The sequence below is a fragment of the Motacilla alba genome, chromosome 3 (assembly GCF_015832195.1).
Source record: "Motacilla alba alba isolate MOTALB_02 chromosome 3, Motacilla_alba_V1.0_pri, whole genome shotgun sequence".
Classification (NCBI taxonomy): domain Eukaryota; kingdom Metazoa; phylum Chordata; class Aves; order Passeriformes; family Motacillidae; genus Motacilla; species Motacilla alba.
In genome coordinates, this window is record NC_052018.1 from 86,282,653 (window position 1) to 86,306,911 (window position 24,259).

Consider the following 24,259-nt stretch of genomic DNA (forward strand, 5'->3'; position numbering starts at 1 on the left):
AGGGATGCAGACCAGACCCCCCAGCCCTCCCTTCATTGGCTTCTATGGTAAAACATAAATGCCCTTTCTCAGGTGTAACTAAAGAGGGAGACGCTGTAATTTGGCAAATGGACTTTGAGAGTCACAAGGTCTTGTTTCTGTGGAGCTGCTCAAGGAAATAGGAGAAAGAAGGCCTTACCCTCTCTTGCAACCCCTCCAATTGCACAGCACAAAGATGTGTCTGCAGGTTTTGCACCCTCGCAACTCATTCTCAGAACTTGTGGCACTTTTCCATACCATCCTTCTGGGAAAGAGACAATTGATTTTTGGGTGGCTGACCAAGGACCATAAGAGTGATGGTGCAGCCCTTCCAGCAAGCAGATATTCCTGAAATGTGGGGTAAGATTCAGCTCACCCAGACAGCTGTGGGTTAGACTTCATTGCAGAGCTGAAGGACGTGATGCAGCAGAACAATTAGTTCCCTTCCAACACATCTGCCAAAGGCGGCAGGCACGTGCCTCAGCATGCAGCTCCCACTCTCACTTGCAGGATGGCTCCCTCAAATCTAGTTTTAAAAACATGGGGATCAGTGCCTACTTATTAGCTGTCTCACTACCTGCCTGACAGTTTTCCTTTCCAGTGCAATTAAATATGTCTCCAGGATGTATAGTAAAAGTCAATTGAATTTTTAAAGCATCATGCAGACAATGTACATGATGTGGAAAAATACACTTGGGATCTGGTAGCCCATGACTGAAACAGACAAAAAGAAAAAAACTCTGGGTAAAGAAAATCAGATAAAAAGAGCTTTGGAAAGAATTTCAGGGATAGTAACCTCCCTTTGAAATGTGTCTGTGCAGTCAGCGTCTTGGAGAAGTTTGAAAATGTTTGTATTTTTTTTTCCTGCTTTATATCCTTAAAAATACCCCACTCATTTTTTCTTCCCCTCAGGCCTAGTCAATATTGTCATTAAACAACTGAAGGACCTCTTCTAAACAATTGGGAAAAAATGTGCTTGTAAAACTGTGCAAATACCTGTTTCCAAAAATAAATAAAACTGCTATGGTTTCAGGGACACGAGTGATGCATTTTGAGATAGGACTAAATGCTTATTTACATGAGAGAGCATGCTAGCTCTGGTCTACTGAGAAAATAATGGGCATTAAACCCTATGCAGCATACAGTCCAGTGAATAAAAAGTAGATTAGAGTGATTTAGTGATCTACCTTTTCTTTTTAAGAAAAATAACTCACTTTGAGGCTGAGCAAAAGAATAACTATTTTGTTAATAACTTATCTCTTTTGATTTTAAAACTCTTCGGACTTCTTTTATGTAACAGAAGATAATGAGAGGCACAGCAAGAAGCAGGTTCATTGTGCCCTATAGAAAAGTATCAATCCAAAGGCAGATTGTCAGCTCCTTAACTTGGTCTTCTCTGTGTCACTGAGTTGATGTAATGAGGCTTTAGTACGGTCCCAGCCAGCCAGGGGTGGCAGAGGCAGAGGATGTCCCCAGAGGTAAGAAAGCTGTCCCATGTCCCCACCTGCCTTCATTGCCCAGCGAAGGAGATGGCACGAGAGGGAAGAGGCAAAGAGATGCAGCCTGAGCAGCAGAGGGCTGTGATACTTGCCTGCTCGAGCAGCTTGCACTAATTTGAGCAGCCCAAAGGTCACGACTATTTATGCAGATAAAAGGTCAATGGCAAGCTGGCATGTGGCTGCAGGCTATCTTGGTACGCACTTCACCCGGGGCACTGCTGCAGGCTTCTGATTCACAGTTTGTCTTTCTCTGTGAACTTTCAGGCCAAGCTTTGGCTGGGAAAAAAAAATCTCTGCCATGGGAGTTGACACAGTTAGGATCCAGATGCAATTTTTTTTTTGTGGCTCAGGCTCATCTGTAGCTAAATCAAACCTTTGAATCATTATTTATAAAAGCAGTCAAATTCTGAACTGTTTGCTCAGTATTTAATTGGCCCTTGTGTTGGATAACCCCTCTGAAAGCATGCCTGAGTGGAAATAGAGGAAAAAGTGAGTAAGATGCTCAGGATGTGACCTGCTGAAAAAAGCCAGTGAAAAGCCTACTGAATTCAACAGAGGTGGATTCTTCAGCTGTCAGAGTGTGTGGACATAAATCTCTTTAAACATGCAGGATCTTAGAGCACAAGACTTAATGACAGGGTTTGAATTTCCAGAGCAGTTTCAGCTTAGGTGAAACAATGTATGTTCGGGTAAAAAAGGGAAGTAGATATACTAAGTTAACCTAGTCAGATTCTACACTGTATTTCAAATTTTACAGTCAATAAGTGTTTCACCTTTTGCTGTGGTGAAAATTAAAATATATTTTAACTTTCAGTTCCAGCAATCTGTTTGCCTGCACTGTTTTTAAACAAAATCCTTTTGACTTCTGCTGTAAATCAGTCCCATACGCCCTGGTCCCCAGTAGGAAGTATGGAAAATATTTTGTGACATTTAATTACTCAAAAAAAAAAAAAAAAAGGTAATAGGAAAGCATCATTACATCGATTTGTTTTTCATCACAGAGGTATTTGGCACCATGCCCTAATTAAGGCTGCAGCAATAACTCTATTATTAGTAGTGCTTTGCCTCCCCCAGGTATTTTTAACAGTTACCTATGATTCTGTCCTTTTTGTTTGTTAATAAAGAAAAAATATGTTAGGATGAAAACCTTCCATGTAGAAAGCCACCAAAACCAAGAGTCTTCAGATCCAGAAAAGCATATTTTTCCTCTTACTTCTTCCTGTCAAAATGGAGAATTACCAAGTACTTCCTTGACCACTGTCTTTCTAGATCTTCACATGAGGGGAAGTTTAAACAGTTGCTTGGATGCATCTTGTCAAGTTGTGATGATAATAACTGGGTGGTGCTTCTCACAGACAAAGGTTCCTGCCCCATGAATGGGAGAGCTGGTGACTCTTGATGACTTCCTCTTGCAGCTCATCAAAGAAAAGAAAAATAAGCCTTTGCAGAATCTGAAAATATTGGAATACATTCTGCCATTTCCTGGACTTATGCTGCCTCTTGTAAGTGTTACAGTGTTATTTCCAGTCCCAGGAAAAGAGAACTGTACTAAAGATGATGACTGTGGGATTTCTGTTATCTCGGAGTAAACACGGGGTTTATGCTTTCCCTCCTATTAAGGTATTTTAGAAAATGAAACACAGAAAAAGTAAGATCTTGCTCAGAGTTAGTGTGAGGGCCATCTATTCCTGTACTTCAAGAACATGGTTTAGAAATGGAATCTCTTACTGCCTCTGCCCAGGCAGCATTCTCATCTTCCAGAATGATTCACTGGTGAGATGAAGACCTAGAGCTAGGTTTTTCTCACAAAAGCACAGAAAATACTGCAGGTTTACGGATAATGTTCCATCAGAAATCCTCATAAAATGGAAGCAGTTGTTTATCTCTTAAAAACTAAAAATAAATAAAAAATAAGAAAAGTATTGTGAGTCCCATTGGCTTTTTACTCTTAATACTAGTCTAGAGCCTATTATTAGATATTATGCCTTCCTCCAGCCTCCCAGTTGTATGTGAGTGCACCTGCCTGCCTTTTTGGACTCTCCTGTCTTGTTTTGTGTTAGTGAGTGGTCACAATATAGTTGAAGAGTCAGTTTTAGGTCACCTGAATCAGCTTTACAAAATCTGGAGGAGGGGAGCAGAGTAATCCCAACAACAGAGCTCTGTATCCGCTGGCTGCAAACCTGCCTGGCTTCTCGAGTGGGTCTGATGCTCCGTGAAGGCACCACACTGCTAGAGCTGCCTTGGTATTCCTGTCTGAATTACCTAAAAGCTGACTGGGATATGCCTGGGTCACCTTCAGCATTGACACAGCCATAGGTATATTCTGAAAGCGGGTAATGCAGTCCCTTCTGGCAGGTACTGTTCTTATCTGTGCACTTCCCACAGAAAGTGAAGTGTGGAGGAATCACCTGTCCATACTCCCTAGGGGAAGGAATGCTATCCCCATGATTTTGGGCACTATGCAGTCCAGGTGTGAGTGCTCTAGGGACCAGGCAAAAAGCACAGGAGAAGGCTTTCAACATGCAAGGAGAAAGTGCAGTTATTCCCACAACCATGTTTATATTGGAGGAGGTGTCCTCCATCCAGCACAGTCAATAAGCTTCTGGTTATTTCCATCCACTGCTGCCATCCAGGTGAGGGGAGGGTAGCCCCCCCAGTTCTCAGCATTTTGTGTTGTTTCATCAATAGATGCTGTCAGGATACCAGAAGCCGAGATGTCTCATTTAGCACCTTAAAATTTTGTAGACAACTAAGCTTTTCCTTGCTGAGAGCAGAATGGGCCTTCCAAATACATCTGGGCGGATAAATAATAAATATTGATTTCCACCTTAGTTTTTTGCCTATAAAGCTGGAATTGAGGATAAAGGCCTTTCTCAGGGGGGGCAGGTTCTCTGTTTCCAGAAAAAGCTGGGAAAATCAGACCCATTATGGGAAAACAGCCATGAGCAATTTTCCTTCTGTATGTAGCAGTTAAATGCTAAGTGTTAGTACTTATGATAAGTAGAGAACTTTTTTCTTCTTATCTCAGAAATTCACTTATAAAATTTGCAGTTAATTTCTAATTAGGTTGTTCAAACTATTACAATAATCTTCAGGAAAGCAGCTATAGCATTTTTGTACCATGGCACAGCATTCTGTATACATCAGTCCAAATGATCCACTAAAGTATTATTAAAACGATAGAACAAATTGCATTTACACAATATTAAATATACCACAAAGAGTAACTGTGAAAATTGCTGGCATATACAGCTCATCTAACCTTGGAACCCAAATTGCTTTTCTAATTTGCTGCCCCAGTCCTTAAACTGGACTTCTATAAAACTGTATTTCTGTGTTCAGGGGGAAGAAAAAAAGCATAGATCACAAACACTGACAAATCTATTAAATTACATAGCAGAGAGAGAAATTATCATGTTAAAAAGACCGAGCTGGTAGAACTATACCTGACCACTGCAACAGAGAAATGACCATCATTTCCCATTATTGCTCTGTCAGAGGTGCCAGAGTCGCAGCCTGTGCCTGGGGCTGATCATTTGATGTATTTCCCTGCCTCTCGTGGCACATGCAGGCCGCAGAGAGTGTCAGCTAGGCTGCTGAAAAGCAATTCTGCCTCTCTGGCTATCCCATTGTACCTGCGGATCTGCTGGTTTACCTACCTGAGGTTGCCAACAACCCGTTTATGCAAGGGGCAAATTCCCCCCCCCCGGCATTAATTTCACCGGGGTGTTCGCTTTAATGCTTAGTAATGCCACGGGAAGTGTTGGTGTAATTTCACGGGTAGTGTAATTGCAAGTTAACTTCGTGGCTGATCTCTTCAACAGATGGAAGCAGGGTGGGGGTGGTGATGAAACCCACAGGAAATGGGTGCTGCTGTAGGAAAATGCAGATGGAAAAAAGGAGAGACATAAGAACAGAGAAATGGAAGAGAGAGAGAGAGAGAGATCCAGGAACCAGGGGGCCTAAGAAACACACAGCAGAGGGAGGATGCTCTGAATGACCACTTCTTTAGAGAAAACTAAATGTAACTAAAAAGAGTATGAAGAATTTAATACAAATTACAGATACCAAATCCTTTAAGGGTCATACACAAAAACAGTTAGTATGGTGGTCAGGTTCTCTGGGACACTTGCATTCAAGTCCCTCTCCTCAGCAGACCCTTAGGCCATAATTAATGAGTCTACAACTCAATCATGCTGTGGCCCTCATGTTTCCTAGAGCCTCCACGCTCTCGAGGGCTGGTGGCAAACTCCAGATACAGGACTCAGTCAGAATTTGCTATCTCAATACAGCCCTTCCACATATTTCTCATCAAATCCCTCAGAATCAGTTTCACAGAAATGCAGATTTACAACATCTCAACAGATTCCTTGAGCCTGGGCACCTCAGCAACCTAGGTGTCACAATGTTTTGTCTCTCTGAGGTAATGTGAGGATAAAAGACAGATGCCAAGGAGATGTCTTGGCACATGAGGCCCAGCACCACACACCTGTGGGCATTCTGTTGCCAGGACCCAAGCTAAGGCCTCTACAGGAGATGGTTTTGCACCACAAAATGCACCAGCACTCTGCTCTGCTCTGCTCCAGATTTGAGGGTGTGACAGGAATGCACCCTGAGTGCTGCTATGCCACTTTTATCCCAAATCTGGAGCAGGTGATGAATTTTTTGGTCGAGAGCTTTTCTGCACAGATTCACGCCTCTAGAAGTGTAAAGAAGTTGGGAATGTCAGAGCAATCCTTAAAATTGAACCAAAGGGGGCATCAGGGAGGAGGAAAATTCGACTGAAGCTCAGCTGTGTGCATCCAGCATAGCCAGACCACAGGCAGGGATTTGCTCCTACTTGCTATGGCAGTGGTTGGAAGAGGCGTGGGTAACAATAACCTTGGCAGTCATTGCCTGCTCTGGGAAGAATTTTATTCATCTAGGTACACATTACACATTGAAAAATGTTATCAGAGTTTGAAAAGACAATAGTTCAGATGTACCTGATATGTGGCCTATAAATGCAGGTAAAGGGAAAGGAGGCCCAATAAACCAGTGCATCACAAAACAGTACCTGCAGCTAGATTTCAAGGCTGAAGGCCAGCTTTCATGGTGGTATTTTATGTATTGCCTATGAACACAAAGTGAGGATGAGAGGTACTGTACTTAATAAAGGGTCCTTGATTATTTTAAGAAACTAGGCCTTCTTCTGTTTTTTCTTTCCCTCTACTTTGTTTCTGAATTCAGTGGATACAAGATCCTGAAAAGAAAGCAGTCCTGAGAATTTGAATTAATGTTCAGGGGGAAAAACTCACAGAATTTTTGTTTCATGAGTTCATTCATGCCAGTCCCATCCCAAGCACATCCTATTTCTGTGGCCTATAAACCAAAGACTGCAAAGAACTGAGATGAGTAAAACCTCTTTAGTGCGCAAAGTGACAGCCATTGCTCCAGTTTGTGTACTGACAGTGCACAGATAGGTATAAAAACTATTTGTTTACATACTATGTAAATATCAACTAAATAATTATTTCAATAAACGTGGAAGTAGGTAATTTTTCATTGAAATGTGATTGGTATTGTGATTTGTGTTGAAACTTAGGTCAGAAAACTTTAACACAGGCCCCCAAAGTTTAATAATATATTTATGGTCCCAAAAATGAGTGTTGTGGTTTTCACAGAGAACAGGTCGACCTGCTGTCACCAGACTCAGCCAATATTACAGCTCTCTGTTGAGTTATCTTTGAAAATACGTGTGCAAGTATGAAAATTGCACCTGGAGCCATTTGTCCAAATGCATCTTACAGAAAACCCTTATAAGATTCCAGATTTTAGCACAGAATTGCTGGCCACCTGTCCTTAGGCACAGGACCAGGGTATATGTGATTCCTAACAGGGGAAACGAGGCAGGAAAAGGGAAAATGTCTAATTGGAGGATTTTAGGTCGGACGTGCAGAAGAGTTTCTTCACAGAAAGGGAAATTAGACATTGGAATGGGCCGCCCAGGGAGGTGATGGTGCAGCCACCGCTCCTGGAGGTGTTAAAGGAAAGCCTGGATGTGGCACTGGCTGCCACGGTCTAGTTACATGGTGGTGATCGGTCACGGGTTGGACTCGATGATCTCAGAGATCGTTCCCAACCTAATTGATTCTGTAAAATCTATTCTTTTCAACAACGCTACCAAGTGACGAAGCATCTCCAGCTTGCAGCGCGAGGTGGGAATTTTTCTGGACCGTGCGAGATGCAAGTCTCATTTAGTAACTCTGTGTGGGTGAGGCTTTCCGGAGCACAGCATGGAGATAATGGCTCGAAACACTGTAGCAAACGCGCTCCGGGGGACGCGGCTGCCGCCCTGGGCCGGGGGCCCGGCACGGCGCGGCCGCGGCGGCTCCGCGGGGCTGCGGGGCCGCTCCGGCCCTCACGCACTGCGGGCGGGGGGAGGGGTGCCCGCCTTCCCAGCCCAGAGTGTGCATGTCCGAGTGACGCATTGCAGGTACGAACCCACCAATCAGCGCCCTCCTTACGGAGTCCCCACACTCCTCGGCATTTTTTCCTAAAATCCTCTTCCGCCCAGAGAAATAGTCCCTAGCACCGGTCCCCTAGCCCGGGTCCCCGCCCCCCTCCTCTCCCTGCCCCCCTTCCCCCACCGCTTCACTAGCGTTGCTTCCCGCAGAATCCCGCACCTCGCTCCTTCCTGCGCCGGGGCTCTGGGGCAGGAAGGAGCGGCGCTCGGGGTGCGGGGCGCCCTGCCGAGGAGAGCGCGAAGAGCCGGGACTCGTTTCGCAATCCACTTCAGTGCCGGGGGAAGGGGAGGGGGGAGGGAGCGGCGCGGAGCGATCCGGGCGGTGAGGCGGTTTATGAGGCGCCGCCGGCGGGCGGGCAGGACTCAGTGTGAGGCGAGCCGTGCAGCGGGAAGGTCGCGCAGCGTGCGCCCCGTGCAGCCCTCAGCTCCCACCGCACCCCGCAGCCAGGCCGGGCCACCATGGTGAGTCCCTGGGCACGGGGCAGCCGCGGGGTTCGGCGGGCGATGCTGCGGTGCGGAGGGATGGGGGCGGCTGGGTTCGGTGCGGTGGGGGACGGGGGGGAGGGGGTGTTGGCCGCTGTGGGGCGAGGTCGCCTGCAGAAGGGTGTAGGGAGGGATGAAGCTGTCCCTCGCCGCGGCCGGCGGGCTCGGGCTGGGGCGGAGGGTCCCGTTCGGAGGCGCCGTTTGCGTGGGAGGAAGTGGTGGCGGCGGGTCCCGCCCGGGTCCCTTTCCCGCCCTGGGGCGTTGGTGTGGATTCAAATCCAAACGGCCCCTGGGTCGGCGGGAGCGCCGTGAGGCGGCGCCGGGCGTTGCCTGGGGGAGCGGCGGATAGCGGTCCCTCCTGGGAGGGGACCCGCGGTCTTGGGAGGAGGGGGGAAAGGAGCTTGCCACGATGGCACCATCTCTGCTTTCTTATCGCTTCCTGCCTCCCTGCTCTCGGCGTGTGCGGCTGAATGAGGCAGCCTAAGCTGTCCGGCTCGCTAGCAAGGTGTGCTGCGCCTGGTCATAGTAGTGCACTGCGGAGCCCAGCAGCTTCTGAGCAGCATGATGATGAGGGGCAGGCTGTGCCTCACTGCACCATCGCCCTCCTCGCTAGACCTGTTGTCAGTTCGCTTTGGAGCCCCTGTCGATTCCGTGGTAGCGCCATGCTGTTGGTGGCTCTGTTGGACAAGGAATTATTTGTGTTGGTTTTTTTTTTTTTTTTTTTTAGCAATTTTTGCTTCCCATTTTGGTCATTGCGGAGGGACAGTCCTGCGTTTTTAATATTACTAGCCATGCGTTCAGAATTGTATTCCAGTGTCGAAATAGAACACGTTTTGTGAAATCGGAGAATGGTTTCAAATTCAGTCTAAAGGGTGTGAGTTTAGCGTTTGTTGGTTTTTTTAAAATTAAAACAAGTGGATGCTGAGAAACGTACTAAAAGGAGCGATTCCGTTGGCAAAGCAGCACCACTGACCACTTAGTGCTATCTCTGCATTGAGAGAAGGTGCAGTAGAGTGGAATTGTTTTTTCATTCATTATATTCTTCTGAGGAATCAAATGACTGTCAGCTCATCACGTTTAGCGTGAACGATGGCTACTTGAAATTTGGGTTTTTTTGAAATGCTGTCTCTGAGCAAAAAAAAAAACCTTGGTGAATAGAAGCCTGAATTTATTCTTTATCTTGAATTGTGAACTTACACAGCAAACCATCCATAAAGCAGGAAGGGGAAAAAAGGCAACGAATGTAGTAACAAAAGACTTACTGCATTTAGTCATCATCCGTGCAGAACCAAAAATGGAGTATCTTCAAGGAAGGTCTGTGTAAAAATGGGTGTGTCCAGGAGGCACGGTGACACTTTGGATGTGGTTATAGTTCATCCCGACAGACCAGACCGGCTCAACCTGTGACTGTCCAGTGTTACCCATACTAGATAAGACAGAATGATTTGCTCCCAAAACAAGCTAACCTACCATAAACCTAATTTTAGTCTGTATAGCCTAGTCCGGTTGTTGTTCTTTAGTTAGTCCTGCCAGAACTGAATTGTCCCTCAGATGCGATGCCTGCGAAGTACACCGAGGAGCCGGATCTCAGAGGGCGGCAGCGTCACCTGCGCTGCGGTTCGCTGCTAGCTCTGCCTGGGGCAGCGTTCGCCAGCGCTGTGCAGGAGCTCCCACGCTGCTCACTGCCGAGCGGCCATAGCGGCTGTGATGGAGCTCTACCTCTAGAGGCTGCGTGTGCCACAGCATCGGCCGCACACGGCAGCTTTCCTGGGAGGTTTGGCTTCTTTGTCAGGCCCTCCGCACAGTCGGGGGTGTGGGGGGGGGGTAGGAGCTATTGCAATGAAAATAAAAGTGCTGCAGCGTGAATCACAGAAAGCCACGTCAAAGCTGGAAATGGCATCGAATGAGGCTTTCGGGTGGGTCTCGGCCACAGTAAGGGCGTTTCAGACCTTCAGCATGTGCGCCTCACGGTCAGCGTTCAGCCGCCTGGAAGTTGCGTTGCACGGGTGGAGGTGTGCGCGCTGTCACGTGCGGGGTGCACCATTATCAAGAGCTCCGGGAGGCCCCTCTAGGAAAGCCACAGCGGCCTGTAAGCGGCAGGCAGGGTTCCAGGCCGATAGCCCTCCACCTGGGTGGCACGGGAGGCAGGGAGCTGGCAGGCTCGCTGGCTCCGCCTTTTACTGCTGTTGCGCAGCAGTGCCTGCAGAGCCCAGCACTGCAGAGTACAGATGGTGTTTGTTCAACCTTGCCCCACCTCCCCGCTTATCTTTCAACTGCTTCGTACCTGTGCCTTCTAATAAGCTTTGTGCTCTTCTCAAACACTGCACCTCTTGCAGGTATTGTCAGAGCTCATCCAAATTCGTGGTTAGGATGTCTTAAATTGCTGGAAGAGTTTCTCTTTATAAAGAAGGAAGAGTTTAGGAATGCTTAACAACTTACATACTGCTATGTCATGTCTCCACATAAAATTGTTTATATAAAGCAGTATATGACTCAACTTGATAACCCTTAAGTATTGACCTGAATAAACTAGGTTCTTACTGCTTAAATCTGATCTACAGTTTTCTGTGGATATAGATATGTTATGGAAATGTAACACATCATTCTCTTAACTCGAACAATAAAAATGTAAATAGCATGCAAAGGTTTGAGTCTGTGTTAATGACACTCTGCAGCCAGGTGAAAATCTGTTAGGCTTCTGCTAAGTGACCAGTGGAACATTTCCATGCCAAAGCTTAGTTTTGAATTGGTTATGTTCTCAGCAGAACCGCTGCCCTGCTAGTCTTTTTTAACAAAAAGTGGAACCTGCATGGGAATGGTTCCTGCAGCAGAAATGAATCTGTAGCTGCCAATAGCATTGTCTGCTGCTGTAGGAGCTCCTCGGTTGCATGGTCTTGATTCTTAAAGTAGGTGAGCCCCAGCCAGTCTGTGGCCTTTATCTTGGGCTGTTGCTGTGTTGTGTGCACAGAGGGATTTGTAAGCAGTTCAGCATTTGTACGACTGCTTGAGCAGCCACCTCACTTCTGTTACAGGAAGAATAAGCAGCAGCTGGTAACTTAAATGTTCCCATGCAGTATAAAAATGTAATTGAAATTGACAAAGTAGAAATTGACAGGTATTGTAAATACATTTTTCTGAGTCTTTCCCTGACAGATGCTAATGTGGAGTGAGACTTTGGTGGGCATAGTTATGACAGAAAATTTTTCAGTCAATATTGCTGTGATTATTGAAAGGTTGCTGCTTAAATGGTCACAAGAGGAAAGAAGCTGAAAAACTGGTGTGTTTCAGCAGTGAATGTGTCTTTTCTGTATTTTAGTGGTTTTTACGCTTCAGTAAAGGGTTCAGGAAGTTTCCCTGAAGGAGGTGTGTTACCTCGCAACTCAACTCAAGCTACCCAGAATTTGAAGAATCAGCTGGTTTGAGAACCTAGGGAGAGTATTTCTACAGTCCTCAAACACGGTGTTCTTTCAAGAGCAAAAGTTCATTTTGGGTTTGGCCTGAAAGATTGATGGTTTTCATTGCTATCAAATCTAATCAAAACTGGTGAGAGGGGAGAATGAGGTGTACACTGGAGCTTACCCAGCTGATGCAGAAATTGTCTTAGACCACAGAACCTTTCTCCGTTGTCCCTGTTACCTTGTGCTGACTGAGTCAATGCAGACAATGGGCTGATAAAAGTGTAGGCAGGCTGTGTGCCACTGAAATTACCCACTTGGACTGAAGCTGCTACCTTGTCTCTTAGCCAGGTCTTGGACATGAGGTTTCATGTAAATCAGGGGATGATTTAATTTTAGTGAAGAGAGTGCTTTTCTGATTTAGCTAGTCTGCCTTAAATTTGGCGTTTGGAGGTTACTGCTGCATTACTGAGACCTGAAGTGTTCAGTGTTGAGGCTGAAGTTAGTAGTGTGCTGTGTAAAGGAGTTTTTAAACCCAGTCTGTGGTTCTAAAGGGACCTGTGTGCCTTGAGCTTGCAAGCACTGCTTGGATTATTGATTGATACACATGATAATCTATTGCTTGAGAGTATGGGATATTGCAGGGTCTGGAGAGGATAACAGGCTGCCAGTTCTTACTTAGCAAGCAATCCTGATGACTTTTGAGCTTTATTAGGACTATTCCAGAATGCTACAAATCAGTCCCAAAGAGCAGCTACCATACTCGGAGGCCTCTACAAGTCTGTCTTAGTTTGCCTTGAACTTTTGCTACAACTGTAATCATCTTCTCTTTTATTGCAGGCTGATCAACTGACAGAAGAGCAGATTGCAGGTGAGGTTTTTGTGTTGTGTTGCTACTCCTGCTTGACCTGGCACATCTCTTAATCCAGCGACAGTCTGTGTTACACAAGATATTTAGCTTTCTTATATACTAAAGTAGTATGGTGGAATGTTTTAATTTGTCACCTAATTTTTAAAGGCTTATCTACTGTAAAAGCACCATGGATATAATGAATTATAGTTACGTAGGTAATATAGTTAAACAATCCTCACAGTTTTCTGGCTGGTAGACTGGTGATTATTCTCTCACAAAATTGTCCCAAGTGCAGACTGAAAGGGGTGGTGGGGCACAGGGGATGACAGCAGATCTGGTGAAGGTTGGAATCTGCAGTGCTTTTTTAACAGAAGGCAAAATAATTTACTTTGCTGTCTGTCAGCAAAGATGTTTGAGTGGCTCTTGTTGATGACAGCAGATTGATGATGACAACTCTTGATATTCCATATTTGGAACTGTATTGTGTACTTGGACACAAGTGTTGTGTGTGTGATGTTCTGATGGTCTGGCACTTGCTCTGAAATGCTTAAATAAATATGCATCTGTTATATTTTGGTATTAGAATGAGTTATGTGCATTGGCAGCCATTTACTAATGGCAAAAACTTGTGGTTATTATGACCTCCTCATGCAGGCTGCACAAACTTACTTACCTGTCTCATTGCTGTCAGTAGACTGATCTTAACTTCAGTAACAGCTGGGATTTAAAGCTGGTAATACGGAATTCAGCTTTGCCATGGATGTTCAAGAGCTTCATGATTTCGATGTGACAAGTGTATGGTGTTAATACTGGGAAGACTTAATGTGCGTTACTGTCATGTGAAATGAAATTACTTTGGGGGATGTTAGGGTTCTGCTAATCTAATAGTACCAGGTCAAGCATACGAAGAACAGCCTCTGAGATACTACTGTTCAGCTGTGGTGTAGCTCTTGAAGACACTGTATTAAACAGAAGTTTCATTATGAGCTGGTTTGTTTTTGCCATAATTGCCAAATCTGAAGTGTTAGGAACATTCTTCTGTAGCTTTTAGACTTTAGAAGCTTGCTTTTACTCAAAGGAGACTAATTATGGTTTTGTGGAAAGTCCTTAGTCTATTTACTTGTTGCCATGGTAGTGTCTACAAGTAAGCACAAGCCAAATTTAGTTCAACTTCAGTTTGGTTTGGTTTTTTTTTTTTTTGGGAACTGGCCTACATAGCATAAGGATTTTGTGATCAGTTTAGTTAGAGCAGGCTTTATCAATTGTTGCTGCTGTCTTTTCAATAATGGTTCATTGTTCCAGTTGTTAATTGTAGAAGCTTTATTAGTTGACATAGCTAATTATGGAATATAATCAGGAAGCTTGCTAACACTACCTTGGGATTAGTGTGAATTTTAGCTATTCAGTAATGGTCATATACTCCTCAGAGGCAAAAGTAAGTATTGACGAGCCTGTCGTACTGGAATAGAGGCTTTCAACTGCATGGAAGGATTGAAAGTATATCTTAGTAGCCAGTGTAAAAAGGCCTGCCACTTGCTGGGCAGCTGTGATGTTTTGTTAAGCAAATGTATTTGCAAGTAAACCATGAGCCTCAGGTCTGAAGACATAAGCCCACTGGTGATGTATGAAGGAATCATTCTCAGTACCGCTTAGCAAAGGTTGCATCTGCTTAGTTTTGCTGTTGGCCAAACAGCAAAACTAAGGCCAGTGGTCTGTGGTCTTGCCTGGGAAGACTCTTTAGAGGTACAGTTTAAATGTTTTACAGAGACTGGCTAGGAAAACTTGAGCCACCACCAGACTAATTGAGCTTCCCTGGAGATCCATAGCGTTTGGTTTGAAGGCAGACATAGGAAATGGTACTGCAAGGTAGAGGTGACATTACATTGCCATTCCTAAAACAGAAGACCAGAGTACTTAAAGCAGCCACTTCCCCAGGACTTAAATCCTTCCCCCTCTGCTGTGAAGCATCACAATGCAGTTGTTAAAGGTTCCAGATGGCATTTCCTGTGGAACATGTTGATTATATAGGAGTGAAGCTTCTTGTCAGTGTAGGTAGGGGTGAAAACCTTTCCAGATTTTGTTTATATGCAAGACTGATACTGAAAGCCAAGTAGCTGCAGAATGGTAATACTGGCTGCAGTTTCATTCAGTGAGAATTGGAGTTGCGAAGTCAAGTGGCTCTCGCTTTGGTTAAGTGTTGTATTACAAAGGTAATGGGGTCAGGACTACCTGGGTGGTCAGATGGCAGAGCAGCCTGGAGATGCTTTTGTCCCGAAGCCGACTGGTCGAGTGAGCTGTTCTTCCCCTGGGCTTCAGAGTTCTAAATGGGCTCTGTGTACAAGCAGGCCTATGTATGGTGTTCACTGCCTCGTTCCTTTGGTGTGCTGTGGTTCTCTGTTGGGGATTTGGCCACAGCAGTGATTTAAAATTGGTCGTAGTAGAAATAGACATGTTTAAGTGTTGAGGTCCTGGTAGCTGTGAAGAGAACAATTGGCATTCTCCTATAAAAGTTCCAGGCATAGCTGGCTAAATAGTGTAGCAGTGGATGTGGTAGTCCTGGTTCACTGAACATATTAGGTCACTGAAGGCTGCCACTACATTTGAAAAGGTGATGTGGTGCCCAGATGCCTCTGAAGCTATGGTTGAAAGAACATTCTGAGCTAGGTTGTTAGAGTTCACATTGTTGGATTAGCATGTCTTTCATGGGGCCTGGAAGTAGTCTTTTTCTCGGGATGCAGGATGCTTTTCAGAAGGGTGGAAAGGCTGAAACCTTGTAGTCTTAGCAGAGAATTTTCATTTGCAGGTTGGTGTGGAATAAAGGGGATTTGCTTTGCATGCTATATGAAATCAAGGTGTTTAAGTGTGCATGGTATGTTTTATAACCTTATGTTGCAGGATGCCAGAATTGAGTTACTCACTGAACTTCAGTATTTCATAGGTGCCTTCACTAGCCATAGCTGCAAATCCTGCAAAGCTATGCCAGGTTGTTCCTGTTCTAGTCTAACTGCATCTTGTATGTTGTCACTCCTTTGTTCTAATTACCGGAGGTGGTTCCTAGAAGTGGTTAGAGAGGTATTTTAATGGTATTCTTAACTTGATTCAGCATTTCAAGCAGGAATATGCTGCTAATCCTCAACTTGCTTTATTTTCTTTATGGTTTATATCTGGTTGTTTCTTAACCTATTGCAACTTTGAGTAAAAGAAGGGTAGAGTTGTCCTTGGAATGGTTCCTTCCAAGTGTTAAGAATACACCACTAAAATGCCCATCTTACAGAAAGCAAGTCTTGGAGTTTTGTATATGAATTAAGTATTGCCCTTTTGAAGCAGAGTCAGTGTAGTACTGTGAAGTGTGCTTTACATTTTGGTTAGTGATGGTTGATTTTCACGTGAAGGATGAAGTGGTTAACAGCTAACCGTTTTGAATAATGCTTGAGCACTTGACTCTTCATGAGGATGCAACTTTCCCCTTTTGAGGTTCTTCCATGATAGACTGTGAATGTCTCTACTAGGATTGATCCAAAAGCATTTTCTTCCCTGGGGTAGGAGCTCAGCCCTAAGAAACCTTCAAGGTTTGTTGCCTTCAAGATAACTGAAACTAGCCCCTCAAAGACCATTTGGAAGGAATTGCAGGTACAGGTTGTATCTACTTGTTTCTGCTTTGTGATTTATACATATTAGCTGGAAACTGTTTCTTCAGGTCCTGTGGTAGCCTTGCTCTGATTCTGATGGGCTAAACAGTGGGGGTTGGCGCTTGGAACACTTCAGACATAAATGTAGAAGAGTAGTGGGGTTTTTTTCCTCCATGGAATTTGACTGTGTGGCTCCGGTGTTGTAGCTGCATTCATGAACTATTAAAAACCTATTTTTATATTTGAATCTTCAACACTTGCCAGCTTGTGCTCACCTCAAGAGTTTCAGAGTATGAAGTAAAGGCTTCATTCAGGTCATGTGGAAACATCTACTGTGGCTAATTCTGGTCTGGGAAACCCACCATCTGGAAAGCTGGCTGCGTGGAAATGTTGAAAAAAACAATTATTGGAAATATTTCTGATGCAGGAGTACCCTTGAGCTGACAGGTTGTCCAGAACCATCATCTCTCAAAAGGCTCAAAAGCTGTAAAGGGATCTGAGGTCTGCAAGGGAACAGACAAGATGCTCCTGCTTAACTGTCGTGTGTGTATGAGCTTCCACAGGCCAGTGAGCTAGTTTGAGGTCTGCGGCCAAAGACAGATGGCATGGATTAAAACCAACTCCATTTTTGGACTGGACAATTAAACACGTTATGCTTGTATTAATCTTCCTGGCTACAGTACAGCCATTGTAGGGGGTTAAGAGGTAGTGTTGAAACAAAGCAAAGCAGTCTTAGAACTGGTTGGAAACATTTCTGTGAAGGCTGTTTCAGGATACAGTAGGGCTGAAGCAGTTTTGTAAGCAGCTTTTCAGAATGAAGACTCCAGTGGCTTTCCTCCTTGAACAATTGTGGTAGCATATAATGTTCAGACATCTGTGTCCAGCGGAAGTGGCTTATATTGAGAAACTTGGGTGTAGTTTGGTCTGATAATACCTTTTTCCGTTGACTCATCTCCTCTATTAGTAATTAAAGTGCTATTAAGTTGTACCATATGTACTTTTAAGGTACCATTTTTAATTTTTTTATTGCAATTCCATATTGTTTTATTTTAAGATGCAATTCCTACCAAGGATGCGGATCGTTGTAGTTGCAGTCAGCTATATTCAGCTCCATGTTAGTAACCCTCATTCAAGATAGACAGTAACAAACATCTTAGTCTTTTGGAAATGGATGACCTTCCATCCTAATTTAGGTCAGCTTGTGGTTCATCAGTGGACTGGTGGGTGTGTTTTCAGATGCTGATGCTGCCATATTGCCATTGCAATTATAGCAGGCTGAGCAGTATACCAAAATTTTCTAAGAAGATGGAAATCAAATTTTGTAACTTGCAGCGATCAGTAGCAGTCAATTTTTTGATTGCTAACATTTCAAAGTTCTAGGGATTAACTTTTTTTTTTGTTTTTGTACAGAATTCAAAGAAGCTTTTTCACTATTTGACAAGGATGGTGATGGTACTATAACTACAAAGGAGTTGGGGACAGTGATGAGATCACTTGGTCAAAACCCCACAGAAGCAGAGCTACAGGATATGATCAATGAAGTAGATGCTGATGGTAAGAACTTTACTAATAAGTAATTTAATAAAGTGCCTAAACCATGCTTTTCTAACAAAGATCTTTTCAACCTTTCAGGCAATGGCACAATTGACTTTCCAGAATTTCTGACAATGATGGCAAGAAAAATGAAAGATACAGATAGTGAAGAAGAAATTAGAGAAGCGTTCCGTGTTTTTGACAAGGTACTGTAATGTCTACCTTGAATATTTCTGTTAAGAAAATTCAGTCTGATTGTAACGTGCTTTCCCACAGATCTGAGGGATATCTGCAGTCTGTCACAGAGAGCCTCTAGGCTGGCCAGTCGCCCTAGAGCTCGGTCTGCTGTGGTGGTATGGGGAAGTCAGATGAGTTGTCAGGATAGTTATAAGTGACGCGATTTAAAGTACTGCTTGCTGAGATACTGAAATACTTCCAGATGTTTTAAGTATTTAAAATGTTAATGTTGTAAGTCTTTCATGTAGTCTTTGCTAAGTAAATTGCTAAAAGAATCTGAAGTTACTCAGCTTACTTAAGATGGACCTTGGAGCTGAAAACATGTGAGGTGCCTTGGGGTGTGGGGAGGAAAACATCAGTTGAGTTAGTGTACACTTCAATATGCAGTGTCCCAGCTAGTACTGGAATATGGAAAAGTCATCTCTGAAGTCCTCGTGGCTTTGTGCTCGACTCCCATGAAACAGGCAAATCAGATAAGTAGCTTCTGTTCTAAGAAATCACCACTTGAACCACAGTCATGTGATTTAATAGGCATCCCTCACCTAAGAAGTTGCAAAAGGTGCTGATTGCATTGTTCATGGTTTAAAAATGTCAGAATAGGACCGTCAAAGACTAAAAGATAATATTACAATGCCCAAAGAGCTTGGACAATGCTGAAGATATGCTTACAGTTCTCATGTACCTTGTGCAAGGTACATGTGCTGATGGTTAAGGCTGTGTTAACTTCTTAATGTTCATTTGCTCTGCAATGTTCTTAAGTTACAGTTAAGTCATTAGGCCTTAGGCAAGTCTATTCCAGTGTTCCTTTTTCTCCTCCCAGGATGGTAATGGTTACATTAGTGCTGCAGAACTCCGTCATGTGATGACAAATCTGGGCGAGAAGCTAACAGATGAAGAAGTTGATGAAATGATTAGGGAAGCAGACATTGATGGTGATGGTCAAGTAAACTATGAAGGTAAGGAGTTGTTAATTGATTCTTTTTGTGTAGCACTTCTCATGCTTGTTCTTGTGTGGGTGCTGATAGCCACACCAAGTTTAAATAGAGCAGTGTTCAGACAAGTTCATCTGAACACACAGTGTTCCTTTAAGCTAATGTTCAATTAGTATGTACATTGTGTACCTCTCAATGGGTTTAAGTTTGAGTGTTATTGCTGCCTTTGTGCCAAAGGCGGAAAAAGGACTATTCAGCTGTTCAGGGTAAGAGTTCACTTTGTAAATCTAATGATGTCTAATGACCATTAGAATAAGCAAGTTGTCAAGAGATGTTCACGTATTGTTCATACTGTTCTGTTAACTAATGCATGTTGGTCTGACTGTAGGATGTCACTCTTTTGTCATTAATGCTTTTAAAATTACTTGCTAATCAAAAGGGGAAAGCCTCTGAAATATGTGGAAATTTCAAGACCTTCAGAAGATATTTTAAATACATTTATTTCGTGTAATTCAGCTGCAACAATAATCTAGGGTATTTTCAGATAATATCTGTGCTGTTTCTGAGGTGTAGGTATGCCTTCCCTTTGAGGCCTTTTTCATTGTGGCCTAAGGGTACACAGACTTCTGTGAGTGAGAAGTAATTTGTATGTACAAGGCTGCTGCTTCATCGCTGTTTGAGTAGGCTGTTCAGAGACTGGCACTCTAGAGAGTATGTGTCCCTGTTGTTTCCAGTTGCTCTTTCAAAACTTGAGCAACCAGTTAACTTCTTTTAGATTCTGGGTTTCCTGTCATTATTGTACCTGAAACTATGTTGCAGCAAGATGAATGAAGAATCCTATTATGTGGGTTCTAACTTGAAATGATTTATGACTAAGCATTGAATCAGTTGCTTAAAGCCAGCCAGACAAAATAAAATAGTAAGACTTTCCATTCTGCTCTGGAAAATAAAAGTTCAAATTGACACAATATCTGCCTGTACACTTTATTAGTTGATTGTCACTTCAGTGTGATTTGTAGTGATCTTTTAGTCATTCTTTGATATCTTGTCCCCATCTATAAGTCTGTGGGCATAGGATCCCTGTAATGTTTTATGTTGGAAGTAAAGCTGTTCCCCAGGTCACTGAGGGACCAACTTTTACAGAAAAATAAAGGCCTTTTATCGTTAAAAATAGGATGAGTTTAGGTGTGATTACTGGAAAAGGGCCCTGTCTTGAAGATGCTTTTTTGAATGTAACTGAAAATGCAGTTTTGAAACAAATGTTCAGCACTGGTAAGGCCACTTCTCAGATCTTGCAATTCAGATTTTTTTTCTTCAAATAACTTATGCAACTCTTTCCTTTTACAGAGTTTGTACAAATGATGACAGCGAAGTGAAGACGTTGTACAGAATGTGTTAAATTTCTTGTACAAAATTGTTTATTTGCCTTTTCTCTGTTTGTAACTTATCTGTAAAAGGTTTTTCCCTTACTGTCAAAAGATTATGCATGTATAGTAATTAGAAGGCCATTCCTTCATGTTTTTCTCCTTTATCTTACTGTCATTGTTCTGATTTTTGGAAAATTGATCTAAGTAACAAATGTTGCATGTGGCTTACTCTGGATATTTAAGCCCTTCTGCACATCTAAAGTTAGATGAAGTTGGTTAACTGAGGGAACATCTGGATTGTCTATTAAAAAAGTAGCTTTCTCTAGGAAACTTAGGTATGACTAGTGTGACAAGTTACATAAAGTAAGCTAGGGTTTACCCTGCATTAGCTGATCCTTAGTTAAAGCAACATGCTGGTTCTAGTTCACGAGTACATAGGAGTTTTTCCTATAGGAGTTTTTACCCCTTTCTGTGATGGGAGGATAAGGACTCTTGCAGCTTAACCGCAGGATAAAATGACATGAATAGCATATATCACGTGGCTAATGCACTGTAAAAGTCATTCTCCTAGCTTACTTCACAGTAACTTGTTTGTGGCCATACCTGTAACATGTTGTTGAAATGTGGAGTCTTAACGTTGTAGACGATTGACAGTCAACAATATGAAACTTAAGTTGCACTAATGCAAAACGGGTGATTTATCCAGGTACTCGTACACAAGTTTTTTTTTGTACTGCTGGTCCTGTGCCAGAAAACATTTTCTCCTCTTGTTACTATGCTTTTTAAACTTTGTTTAGCCACTTATTTTCAAAAAAATCTGCTTATGGCACGATTTGCCTCAAATCCATTCCAAGTTGTATATTTGTTTTCCAATAAAAAATTACAATTTACCCATACTGTTTCAATGTATCCTTGAATTATTTACAGGAATTGTTCAATGCAGTTGCTGCTCTGTGTTTCAGTATGTAGCAGTTTGGTTTGCTTATGCAATGGATTGGCTGTCTTAAAATAGCTTGGAAGGTGAAAACTTAGTCCTTAAACTCTGGCCCTTAATAGTATTGTTGACTTGAAGAAGCTTTCTTACTAGTAGTTTAAAATGTATTTTACAGTCTTGTGTGGAGCTTGGTGCTTCAATAAACTTACCGTAGTGACTGGCTATGCCCACTATCTGTAGACATTGTGAACTGGATGTTGACCTAGTTCAATAGTTGACCTAAAATTAAAATTCCTTGTTCGGACAACTAAACCTGTTTGCTTTCTTTTAATTATTTTGGAGTTTATTCCCTGTCAGTTGCTACATTGGGGTAACTTAGTCTCACACTTGGGCTTTTCTGAAACTGCCATGTCTGAGTTGCCATTCAGAATGCAGTCAGCTCAAAGTACAGAAGCAAAACATTCTCTTCCTCAATTGTTATTGAGCATGACTGTGCTTCTAGCACTAGTTTTCCGTCAAGGTTTAATTTTTTTCAAGTGGAAGAGAAACCTGGTTTCTACCAAGGACAAATCCAAGAACTCAAAAGAATGCCAGAGGCTGCTCATGCCCATTGCTTCTGTACCCTTCTGGCAACAACTGCCTTGACTGTCCATATGCTGTATGGGTATCTTGTCTGGGGATTCTGCTGGCCTTCAAAGCATGGGCCCCTGCTTCTGGGTACCACTCAGTGGTCCCAGCTGAGCAGTTACCTAATGTTTTAAAACTGTTCCAATCATCTTTGATGTATTTATAAATGCAGTGCGCATCTACAATTAGGACAGCTGTTCAATCCAAATTCAGGAGCACTTAAGTGTTTATGGTCACTGATCTTAAAGCTCTGCTCTCTGAGGACTATGAACAGCTCTGTTGATTTTCCAGAGGAGGCTTGTCAAAAGTGTTTTGATAGCCAGCATTGGAATTCCTTAGAACTGCTGTTTGTGTGCTGGCAGTCTGATTCAGGAAGCTTATGCAGTCCAAATTTCCTAGCAAGTTAAGATTTGCCTTCTAGAAAATAAGTGATCAAACTGACACTTCCTCCCCGGTCTCCCTCCTGTGCTTCTAAGAGCTTGGGGCAAGACATCCCTAGGATGGCACAGGTTGAGGAGAATTTTCCAGAAGCATTAGAACAGCCACTTGAGATTCTGAATTGCTGGAGTTTTGGATGTCTCATTTTTATAGGTAAGTAATGCAAACAGGGATCTGACAAGAATTTTTGGTTTAGCCAGTCTGGTGCCTTGATTTTCACTAGGTTGGGAATCACACTTAACCCATTCAGTCTTCGCTACAGCTCAGCATGTACGTGGAAACATCTAAGGTGAAAAGGGGAAGATTTTCTCCAATGGGATATCACAATATCCCAACATTCTGAGTTAGAAGGCACCCACAAGGATGATGAAAGACTGGCTTAGCCAAGAGAATTGCCTTTGGCAGGATGAATGTGTGAGAAGGCCACTTTTATTTACCGTCACTTTAGCTGTTCCCTCCTTGGGGTGTTCTAGTCTCAGGAATCAAAGCTTCTGGTTTTGTGTAGGGTGAGTATCCATGTTGCTGTTATGTAAATGAAATGCCTGATTTCTAGGTCAGTAATTGAAGTGTTACAGCTCTGTATATACTTAATTCTTTAACTGTGGGGTGGGAGTGGTAGATTTCAGTACTTTCTGCTAATGGAAGAATGTCTTCTGAGACAGAGTAAGTCAAGTGTGGTGGAAGCTAATGGCATTGGTCACAAACCTTTTGGCTGAGGTGCACTTGCAGGTGGTTTTGCAATTGTCAAACAGGCCTTGGGTCACTCTAGGCAGTTTTCTGGATGTTTGTGTCTGTGTAGGAACACTCTGACATTTCAAGTTCAGCTTCTGATAGCTTTACAAGAGACAATACATCATCCTGTCAAACAGTGTGGAGGTTCTCATGTTCTGTTCCAGCTGGAACAAAAGCCTTTGTGGCACAACAGTGCAGTAAAACAGCTGGTGGTGTTTTAGTCCAAATTGGACATTGAGGTGGGAGATCTTGGGCCCGAAGACTTCTCCCTGTGTAGGCCTAGGGGGATATCCTACTGATCTCTGACAGGAGGGAATGAAGACAGCCAGATTAATCTTAGTAGCACCATTGGCAAGGGGAGATGGGCATAGATTTGAAAATACTCTCTTTGAACAGGACAAAACATTTATTTTACAGTAAGTGGTAAAACACAGATGTGGAATCTGCAGATTGAAAACCCAGCTGATGGTGTGCTGGGCAAATGTCTCCAGCAGATTCTGCTTTGAGCAGGGAGTTGAGCTAGGTGTTCTCAAGTGGTTTGTGCCAAGCTAAATGATTCCCAAACGTGGTTCTGCTGGCTTCCTGGGCTTACTGTTGTGTTCGACCATACCTTCATCTGATGATCCTTCCGGTGAAAGAGGATCAACAGTTGCATGCCACAGCCTGGTAAGTTTTAGAGTAGGTCTCTAACTTCACCCTAGTAGTGTTAGGAATCACCAGGCAGGACTAAGATACTACCTCAAAGTTGCAGGTGAGTCATCCTGAAAAAAGGTGCTCATAATCACTTGTGGCTGTGGAGTTTTGAAGGGGAAATACATGGCTGCATGAGTAATAGTAGTAGCTGGTCAATTTGCAGCCTGTTAGGATAACATTTAATAAATGAATGATAGCTAATGGCTAAAGGAGAAGGTTAGTGAGGATTAAGGGCCAGCTAATAAGATCAGTCTTATTATTTGGGTGATACTATAGCTTAGAAGGTAGATGAGCGGGTAATGCAGGGAGTGCAGCTGATGGCCCTGCTGCAGGCAATGCACACTGGGTGTTCTGGCTTTCAGCCACTGGTCTCAAGACTCTGCT

The 24,259-nt window shown here is 43.3% G+C and overlaps 1 protein-coding gene across 1 annotated transcript; it reads left to right on the plus strand.

Moving 5' to 3' along the window:
• The first annotated feature begins 8,328 nt into the window (after positions 1 to 8,328).
• On the plus strand, positions 8,329 to 21,697 carry CALM2 (calmodulin 2). Its single transcript, XM_038132555.1, has 6 exons — positions 8,329 to 8,484; positions 12,741 to 12,771; positions 17,793 to 17,936; positions 18,015 to 18,121; positions 18,973 to 19,108; positions 20,432 to 21,697. Exons 1-6 carry the CDS (start codon positions 8,482 to 8,484, stop codon positions 20,458 to 20,460), a joined length of 450 nt encoding a protein of 149 aa, XP_037988483.1. The 5' UTR covers positions 8,329 to 8,481; the 3' UTR covers positions 20,461 to 21,697.
• The last annotated feature ends 2,562 nt before the right edge of the window (positions 21,698 to 24,259 follow it).

Coding starts and splice junctions, on each gene's coding strand:
- CALM2 (XM_038132555.1), top strand. Junction 12,772..17,792: donor GACAGAAGAGCAGATTGCAG/GTGAGGTTTTTG, acceptor GTTTTTGTACAG/AATTCAAAGAAGCTTTTTCA. Junction 19,109..20,431: donor TGGTCAAGTAAACTATGAAG/GTAAGGAGTTGT, acceptor TTCCTTTTACAG/AGTTTGTACAAATGATGACA.